Consider the following 9,090-nt stretch of genomic DNA (forward strand, 5'->3'; position numbering starts at 1 on the left):
CCACAGGTGATACAAGCAATTACATGAAAGCCCACACGCTGCTGATGCTGACCTCAGACACCTGTAAACCCAATGTGTTCCTAATCCCAAACTTTGTCTATGGGATTGCTCACAGGTATCCTGCAGACAAAGCACTTTGCAATCCTGCTCACAAACACCACGTCTGTCATTACCTTCATTAGCTCTGTTTTATGGGCTGGGGAACTTTGGACAAAGCGCTGAAGTGATCCCACCCTCCTGGTTCAGCTCCCAAACAATTGCCACCACCCTGCAGTGGCAAAGACTGGGATGCAATTGGGTTGGGACATCAGGAGCATCCCTGTTTGTTTGCCCACCTCCTTGCCCAGTGCTGCATGGGGCATTTCTGACTCGCATGCCAGGATAAATCTGTGGCTGTGATGTCTTTGTGTGTGAATGTTAATCTCACAAGTCATTCGGAGCACATAGACAGTTATTGGTTTTTAACATGTAGGATGCACCTTGCCTTTGGAGTAATTGTGTAAAGCCAACTGACTCGCTCATCCCCTTACTGTTCTCCAGGTTGCCTTTTTGCCCTCACTGTACCCAGGGGGAAGGGAAATAATTGCTCTGCATCTCTTCTAGTGTGTCATGATGAGTATTGGCTTTATTTCACGATTATCCGGGGCTTCTTCCACCACCGCCTCCCATCTATGCCCAGGCTGTCTCAGACAGGTATAAAGAGCTGAGCACTTTGCAGTCCAACATCCAGCTTCTTGACTCCACTTGACTCCCCTCATCTCCTGGGTAAGTGCAGCTCTCAGAGGCTTCTCAGGGCTTCTCCCACCTCCATTCTTCCCTAGGGCTCTCCGCGAGCCTTTCCTCACTCTGGCTGCCCTTTGCAGGACTCCTTGCTTGCGTGGAAGATGTCCTGCTCCAGCCTGTGTGCCCCTGCCTGCGGTGTGGCCGCCCCGGCCCCGCTGGCTGACAGCTACAACGAGGCCTGCGTGCGCCAGTGCCCGCGACTCCACTGTGCTGATCCAACCCCGGCCACCATGGTCACCATGCCCGGCCCATCCTCAGCTCCTTCCCGCAGAACGCTGTAGTTGGCTCAGCAGGAGTCCCGCCATCGGAGCAGGCCTGGGTGGCAGCTTTGGACGCAGTCCGGCTTTGGAGGCCTGGGAGGCTATGGAGGCTCTTATGGCCTTGGCGGCATTGGGGGCTTATGGAGTTTTGGCAGCTGTGGTTTTGTGGTGGCTTTCGCCGAGGCCTGAGGTCCTTCGGAGGCAGCTGTGGGCCCTGCTAAGCACAGCACTGCGTCCAGCCACAGTTGAAGGAGAGCTCTGGAGATGCCCCAGCACATCCCTACCTGACTCCATGAGGACGGACTCCCTTCAGCATTGCTAGTCTCTGGAGCTTGGACACCTCGTACCTGCACTGCCTTGTTCTGATCCGCTCACCTTAACTTCAAGGACTTGCTGCCCTGAGATGATGCTGCCCAGATCTGGCTGCCACTTCTGTCCCTCTGCCATCTGCAAGGAGACAAGGGCAGCCTCTGGCCAGCAGCTGTTCTGCCACCTCCATCCTTACCCCCTAGATCTGCAATAAAAGCTCTCTTAAACTGCAATCTCAACTCCAGTGTGTTTATCTTCCTTCTCCTTCCTTCCCCCCACATCTCCACAGCCTCTGATTCTAGCTGTGAGCTGCTCCCCACAGCACTGCCTGTGGGACATTTGGCTGTTGGGGCAGTGCATTACTGCTGACATACACAGTCCAAAGAGGGTCCTGCAGAGCACATCAACACTCAGCCTCCTCTCCACTACTATGGGTACAATGACACCTCATGAACAAACATCACTGCAGTATGTTAACACTCAATGGATGTCCCTCAGAGCCTCTGCCTCATCCTCTGCCCATCCAGGGCTCTCCAAGCTCTCTTTCACCTCCTTTTCTTGCCCTGCCACTGAATCATCTGGAGGTCAGAGTAAATGGGGAAGACAAGCAGTGCATGGACAGGGCTGCTGCCATCTGCTGACTGTGCTCCTGTGCTCAGCTCCTGGAGGGGCACTGGAGGGGGTAAGGGATGACCACCCTATGTTCCCAATGTTATCTGTCACAGCCATGAACAGAGCAAGGTATCCTGACCTGTGGAGCACAAAGGTCTTGAGTCAGAGTTTAGAGTCCCTCCTCTCTTTATGTTTCTTCCTTCCCCCAAGATTTTCTGTTCCCCCCATCCCAGCACTGTGTGCTGCTCTTGTGCAGAGGTGATTCCTGCCAGAGAACTCCAGCTCGGCAGTGGGGCAGCAGGTTGGTCACAGCTGGGGACCTCAGTTGAACAAACTGCAACAGCAACCGAGAATACAGGGAAGGGTGAAAAGGCAGCAAAATGTCAGGAGCAGCCATAGGAATCCTGCATTGGCTGAACAGAAATTATCCTTCCTCCTTGCCATTGGCTACTCCTCAATTTCTCTTCCTTCTCACATCTCTCTGCTGGCTCCTGAGTGATGGTGCTCAGCCAAACCTCATGGTTTGCTCCTTTGGTGTGCCATGTGGTGGCTGGTTCCCATCACACTGATGTGGGTGGGTGCTTTGTAGGGCCTGGGTGCAGGAGCTTTGTGTGAGATGAAGCTCTGCCAATGGCTCAGCATTGCAATCACTGCATGGGGCAGAGTGAAACACTGTCCTGCTCAGGCAGAGCCATGTGCCCAAGCTGCTGTGGAATTTCTTCTGAGCCAAATGTAAGTAATAATAACCTATGTTGGTGGTATATGGTGCTCTGAGAGGAGGAGTGTAGGAGATAATCTGGAGAGGCTGGAAACAAGGTTGCTGAGGGAATCTTAATCTCCTTTCTTTGCTCCAATGGTTTTTAAGGATGCTGTGTCATGGCATTTATCCATTAGGAGGCTGCACTGCCAACCATGGACCACACAGCCCAAAAGCCACCTACAGGGACACTGAAGAGTGGGTACTGAGCTCACTGTTATCCTGGAGCTCTCTCGGGCTGCAGCAGGCAGGAAGCAGAGCAAGAGGAGAGGCAGAGAGCTCTAAAGGGCAGCAGGTGCTGTCAGCACTGTATGCAGCCTGGATGGGGTGAGCTCCTGCTGCAGCCATAGAGCCAAGGGCAGGTGACTGGGGAGGGGACATTGCCCACAGGGCTCCTGAGAAGTCCAAGCTGGGAGAATACTGGAAGTGGCCCCAAGGGCCTCTGCAGCTTCAGTGTGAACTGCGGACATAGGAGGGGTGAAGGAAAACTCAGAGATAAAAACTGTGGTGCAAGACAGATTTTATTGTGGGACCATGGGGGAGGATGGAGGAGGCAGAAGGGCAGCCCCTGTCCAGAGGCTGTCCTTGCCTCCTTGAATAGGGCAGACAGAGAGGAGCAGGCAGCCAGAGCTGGGCTGCATCATCAGAGGTCAGCAAGTCCTGAAGCAAAGATCAAATGGAGCAGAGGAAGGTAGAGGTGGTTCCGGTGCAGGTATGAGGTGTCCAAGCTGCAGAGCCCAGCGATGCTGAAGGGGAGCCCATCCTCACGGTGTCAGGTAGGGATGTGCTGGGGCTTCTTCCAGAGCTCTCCTTCAACTGTGGCTGGACGCAGTGCTGTGCTTAGCAGGGACCGCAGCTCGCCCCCGAAGGACGCCATGGCCTCGGCGAAAGCCACCGAAACCACAGCTGCCAAAACCTCCATAGCCCCAATGCCGCCAAGGCCATAAAGCATGAGCCGATGCGCCAGTACGTTGAGGATCGCGTTCCGCGTCCGAAGGACAGAGCATATCACAATTAACCGAGGTACAGGGAACTGCGGTAAGTGACGCAAAGTAGCTTAGTGCATTTGAGTTGTCTTTCGAGTATTTCGTTTACAGCTCTCATGCGGACTATGGCGATCTAGCGGACATGGCGGGGACGTAGATCAGCAAGGGAATGCAGTGAGTCGGGTTCATCTAACTACTAGATACAGGTCGTTACATCCCAGCCCGGCTAGCCCACCCAAAGGCCACGCGTGCCGATGGCGGGAACTCTGCGAGCCTCAGGTTCGCGGAAGAGCTGGAGGCCCGGGCATGGTGACCCACGACAGGTGGAGGTTGGATCAGCACAGTGGAGTCGGGGCCTGGCGCACGGCAGGCCTCGTTCTGCTGTCCAGCCCAGCGGGGCCGGGGCGGCCACAACCGCAGGCAGGGGCACACAGGCTGGAGCGGAATCTTCCACGCAAGCAAGGAGTCCTGCAAAAGGGCAGCCCAGAGTGAGGAAAGGCTCGCGGGAGAGCCCTAGGGAAGAATGGAGGTGGGAGAGAGCCCTGAGAAGCCTCTGAGAGCTGCAACTTACCGCAGGAAGATGAAGGGGAGTCAAGTGAAGTCAAGAAGCTGGATGTTGGACTGCAAAGCGCTCAGCTCTTTTATACCTGTCTGAGACAGCCTGGGGCATAGATGGGAGGGCGGTGGTGACAGAAGCTTCCAATAATCATGAAATAAAGCCGTCACGTTTCATGACACACAAGCAGTGATGCAGATTCATTATATCATCATCGGAAGCATGGTATACTAAGCGTGCTTTTTCAAACGCTGACATGATGGGCAGGATAAGACTTTAAATGACATTACATTAAATTCTATGCATTGCTGAATCTGAACTAACAACCCTCATAAACCATAGGGTGCTCCTCATTGCATTCTTAGGGATTGGAATAGTCTTGGGCATTTTGTTGTATATGCTCTTTGCAGCTGCGCTTACAGCCAGAGCTCCTGTCATTACATCTCCTTCGCTGGCTGGAAAGCTGAAGTTCTTGAGGATTGATCAAAAATCCCCTCTGCCTTTGTAGGCCCCATTCCTACCATCTACTCATACCAGCATGAGATGCGGATCCTATCAGGGTGGTATTCAAGAGCCCATCCCAAGCACGTTGTCTTTGATTGAAGGTTTAATGTATTTAGGGGTGCCTAATCCACTTGATGGCATTGAAAAATCAGGAGCAACAAATGTCAAGCTGGTCAAATGTTGGGGATCAGTAGGGTCTGATGCTGGGGATGTATGAGATGGAGGATGCATAGGGCAGACAAGGAAAAGAGAACGTGGTTTAAGTCACATTCAGCCTTCTCAGTAGAACATCTGCAGGTAGCAAGGGAAGACAATACAAGTTTGGGATCTGTCTCAAGTGGGTGTGATCGCTTCCTCTCTTTCCTCAAACATCCACCACCTCTGTTTACCAGCCCATAAAAGGCTGGTAATGATAGTCATTCCATTTGTAAGCAGGATTGCAAAGTGCATCCTTTACAAGATTTGTGTGATTCTTACACGCAGACAAACTTTGGGATTAGGAAGGCATCAGTGATTATTGGTTCCATAAAGGTAGCATTGGCAGTACATGACATGTCATGTAATTAGATTTAAACAGATAATCTTAACATCACATCCTTCTTCTGCAGGGGATGTTTGCTCCTCGGTGTATCCAATGGAGAAGGAAATAATTGCTTGGCATCACTCCTTGAGTGTCATGAAACATGTTGCTTTTTTTGCAATTCTCTGCAACTTCTTCCACCACTGCCCTCCCATCTATGCCCCAGGCTGTCTCAGACAGGTATAAAAGAGCTGAGCGCTTTGCAGTCCAACATCCAGCTTCTTGACTCCACTTGACTCCCCTCATCTCCTGGGTAAGTGCAGCTCTCAGAGGCTTCTCAGGGCTCTCTCCCACCTCCATTCTTCCCTAGGGCTCTCCGCGAGCCTTTCCTCACTCTGGCTGCCCTTTGCAGGACTCCTTGCTTGCGTGGAAGATGTCCTGCTCCAGCCTGTGTGCCCCTGCCTGCGGTGTGGCCGCCCCAGCCCCGCTGGCTGACAGCTGCAACGAGCCCTGCGTGCGCCAGTGCCCCGACTCCACTGTGCTGATCCAACCCCCGGCCACCATGGTCACCATGCCCGGGCCCATCCTCAGCTCCTTCCCGCAGAACGCTGTAGTTGGCTCAGCAGGAGTCCCCGCCATCGGAGCAGGCCTGGGTGGCAGCTTTGGACGCAGTGCCGGCTTTGGAGGCCTGGGAGGCTATGGAGGCTCTTATGGCCTTGGCGGCATTGGGGGCTATGGAGGCTTTGGCAGCTGTGGTTTCGGTGGCTTTCGCCGAGGCTACAGTTCCATTGGGGGCAGCTGTGGGCCCTGCTAAGCACAGCACTGCGTCCAGCCACAGTTGAAGGAGAGCTCTGGAGAAGCCCCAGCACATCCCTACCGGACACCGTGAGGATGGGCTCCCCTTCAGCATCGCTGGTCTCTGCAGCTTGGACACCTCTTACCTCAATGGGGACCAGCTCTGTCTTTCTTTGTTATGCCTGATATTTGCTTCTGGACTGGCTTACCAGTGATGGCACAGCCCAGCTCTGGCTGCCAGCTCTTGTTCCTCTGCTATCTGCAAAGAGACAAGGACAGCCTCTGGCCAGCGGCTGCCCTTCTGCCATTTCCCCCCTTCATCCCTTTATCTTCAATAAAAGCTATCTTACAATGCAATCTTGACTCCAGTGTTTTTATCTTCATTCTCCTTCATTACTTCCCCACATCTCACAGTCTCTGATTCTAGGCTGTGAGCTGCTCCCACGGCACTGCCTGTGGGACATTTGGCTGTTGGGGCAGTGCATTACTGCTGACAATCACAGTCCAAAGAGGGTCCTGCAGAGCACATCACACTCAGCCTCCTCTCCTCTACTATGGGTACAATGACACCTCATGAACAAATATCACTTCATTATGTTAACACTCAATGGATGTCCCACAGAGCCTCTGTCTCATCCTCTGCCCATCCAGGGCTCTCCATGCCTTGTTTCACCTCTTTTTCTTGCCCTGACACTGATCACATGTGGAAGTCAGAGTAAATGGGGAGACAAGCAGTGCATGGACATGGCTGCTGCCATCTGCTGACTGTGCTCCTGTGCTCAGCTCCTGGAGGGGCACTGGAGGGAGTAAGGGGTGGACCACCCCATGTTCCCAATGTATCCCTCATAGCCATGAACAGAGCACAGGTATCCGGATCTGGGGAGCACAAAGTCTTAAGTCAGAGTTTAGAGTCCCTCCTCTCTTCATGTCGTTTTTTTTCCCCCCAGACATCTTCTGTTTCCACCATCCACTGTGTGCTGCTCTAGTGCAGATGTGTTTCCTGCCAGTGACATTCAGGTGGGCAGTGGGGCAGCAGGTTGGTCACTGCTGGGGACCTCAGGAGAACACACTGCATCAGCATCTGAGAAGATGGAGAAGGCTGAAAAGGCAGCAAAATGTCAGGAGCTGCCATAGGTTTCCTGCATGGGCTGAGCAGAAAATTGTCCTTCCTCCATTGCCTTTGTTCACACCTGAATATCTCCCTGCCTTCCACATCTCTCTGCTGGCTCCTGAGTGATGGTGCTCAGCCAAACCTCATGTTTTGCTTCCTTTGGTGTGCCATGTGTTGACTGATGGTCTGCTGGTGTGATGTGCTGGCTGGGCCCAATCACGCTGATATGGGCGGGTGTTTTGTATGGCCTGGGTGCAGGAGCTTTGTGTGAGATGAAGGGCAGCCATGGGCCCAGCATTGCATTCACTGCACTGGGTAGAGTGAAGCACTGTCTTGCTCAGGCAGAGCTGTTTTTCACAGCTGCTATCAATTTGTTTCTGAGCAATCCTGGAGAAAATCACTGCCCATGATACTATATGGAGCTTTGGAAAGAAGTGGAGCAGGAGGGAATCTTAAGAAACTGCATACAAGGATGCTGAGAGTCTCCGACTCTCCTTCCTCATCCCAATGACATCCCAGGGGTCTCTGGAATTGTTTTTACCCTTTAGAAGTCTGCAGGTCTATCCACAGACACCACATCACAAAAGGCCACCTATAGAGACAATCATCAGCAGACACTGAGTTTTGTATGGGGCCAAGAGTCCTTAATGATCTGCTGGAAGCAGGAACAAGGGGCAGAGAAGTGAGTGACAGCACTGATGTGGGAGCAGGTACTGAAGGCAATGTATGGAGCCTACCTGGGGAAGCTCCTACTGGAGCTGCTGGGCCCAGGGAAGGTGAGAAGAACATGGGCAGTGCCCACAGTGATCCTGAGAAGGCTCACCTGTAAACTGGCAGTGATGGCCCCATTGTGGCTACAGTGGGAAGTGGGGATAGAAGAGGGGTGAAAGAAAACACGGAGATGGAAACTGTGATGCAAGATGGATTTTATTGCAGGTTCCATGATTGAGGGAGGTGACTGAAAGGCAGCCCCTGTGCAGAGGCTGTCCCCATCTTCTTGAAGAGGGTAGATGGAAAGGAGCAGGCAGCCAGCACATGGTGGTGTCATCACAGAGTCATGAGTCCTAAAGCAAAGCTGATGTGGAGTAGAGGAAGACAGAGCTGGACCCTGTGTGTACACGAGGCATCCAAACAGAGGAGCTGAGAGATGCTGAAGGGGAGCCCATCATCACGGTGTCAGGTAGGGATGTGCTGGGGCTTCTCCAGAGCTCTCCTTCAACTGTGGCTGGACGCAGTGCTGTGCTTAGCAGGGACCGCAGCTGCCCCCGAAGGACCTCAGGCCTCGGCGAAAGCCACCGAAACCACAGCTGCCAAAACCTCCATAGCCCCCAATGCCGCCAAGGCCATAAGAGCCTCCATAGCCTCCCAGGCCTCCAAAGCCGGCACTGCGTCCAAAGCTGCCACCCAGGCCTGCTCCGATGGCGGGGACTCCTGCTGAGCCAACTACAGCGTTCTGCGGGAAGGAGCTGAGGATGGGCCCGGGCATGGTGACCACGACAGGTGGAGGTTGGATCAGCACAGTGGAGTCGGGGCACTGGCGCACGCAGGCCTCGTTGCTGCTGTCAGCCAGCGGGGCCGGGGCGGCCACACCGCAGGCAGGGGCACACAGGCTGGAGCAGGACATCTTCCACGCAAGCAAGGAGTCCTGCAAAGGGCAGCCAGAGTGAGGAAAGGCTCGAAGAAGCCCTAAGGGAAGAATGGAGGTGGGAGAGAGCACTGAGAAGCCTCTGAAGAGCTGCACTTACCCAGGAGATGAGGGGAGTCAAGTGGAGTCAAGAAGCTGGATGTTGGACTGCAAAGCGCTCAGCTCTTTTATACCTGTCTGAGACAGCCTGGGCATAGATGGGAGGGCGGTGGTGGAAGAAAGCGCCCGGAGTGAGGATCGTGAAAATAAAGC

At 53.7% G+C, this 9,090-nt stretch overlaps 2 protein-coding genes and 1 pseudogene across 2 annotated transcripts; 2 read left to right on the top strand and 1 right to left on the bottom strand.

The window, feature by feature from the left end:
• The first annotated feature begins 700 nt into the window (after nucleotides 1–700).
• On the top strand, nucleotides 701–1,336 carry LOC107324404 (annotated as a pseudogene).
• A 4,176-nt stretch (nucleotides 1,337–5,512) lies between these two features.
• LOC107324398 (claw keratin-like) lies at nucleotides 5,513–6,511 on the top strand. The gene is made up of 2 exons (XM_032449206.1): nucleotides 5,513–5,600; nucleotides 5,700–6,511. Exon 2 carries the CDS (start codon nucleotides 5,721–5,723, stop codon nucleotides 6,099–6,101), a length of 381 nt encoding a protein of 126 aa, XP_032305097.1. The 5' UTR covers nucleotides 5,513–5,600; nucleotides 5,700–5,720; the 3' UTR covers nucleotides 6,102–6,511.
• A 1,367-nt stretch (nucleotides 6,512–7,878) lies between these two features.
• On the bottom strand, nucleotides 7,879–9,014 carry LOC107324394 (claw keratin-like). The gene is made up of 2 exons (XM_015884374.2): nucleotides 8,939–9,014; nucleotides 7,879–8,838 (listed from the first exon to the last, which is right to left on the bottom strand). Exon 2 carries the CDS (start codon nucleotides 8,815–8,817, stop codon nucleotides 8,437–8,439), a length of 381 nt encoding a protein of 126 aa, XP_015739860.1. The 5' UTR covers nucleotides 8,818–8,838; nucleotides 8,939–9,014; the 3' UTR covers nucleotides 7,879–8,436.
• Between the last annotated feature and the right edge of the window lie 76 nt (nucleotides 9,015–9,090).

This window comes from Coturnix japonica, chromosome 25, assembly GCF_001577835.2.
Source record: "Coturnix japonica isolate 7356 chromosome 25, Coturnix japonica 2.1, whole genome shotgun sequence".
In the NCBI taxonomy this organism is placed as follows: Eukaryota; Metazoa; Chordata; class Aves; order Galliformes; family Phasianidae; genus Coturnix; species Coturnix japonica.

Bases quoted from the DNA above. Each gene is read 5' to 3' on its own strand.
- LOC107324394 (XM_015884374.2), bottom strand. From the start codon at position 8,817: ATGTCCTGCTCCAGCCTGTGTGCCCCTGCCTGCGGTGTGGCCGCCCCG.
- LOC107324398 (XM_032449206.1), top strand. From the start codon at position 5,721: ATGTCCTGCTCCAGCCTGTGTGCCCCTGCCTGCGGTGTGGCCGCCCCA.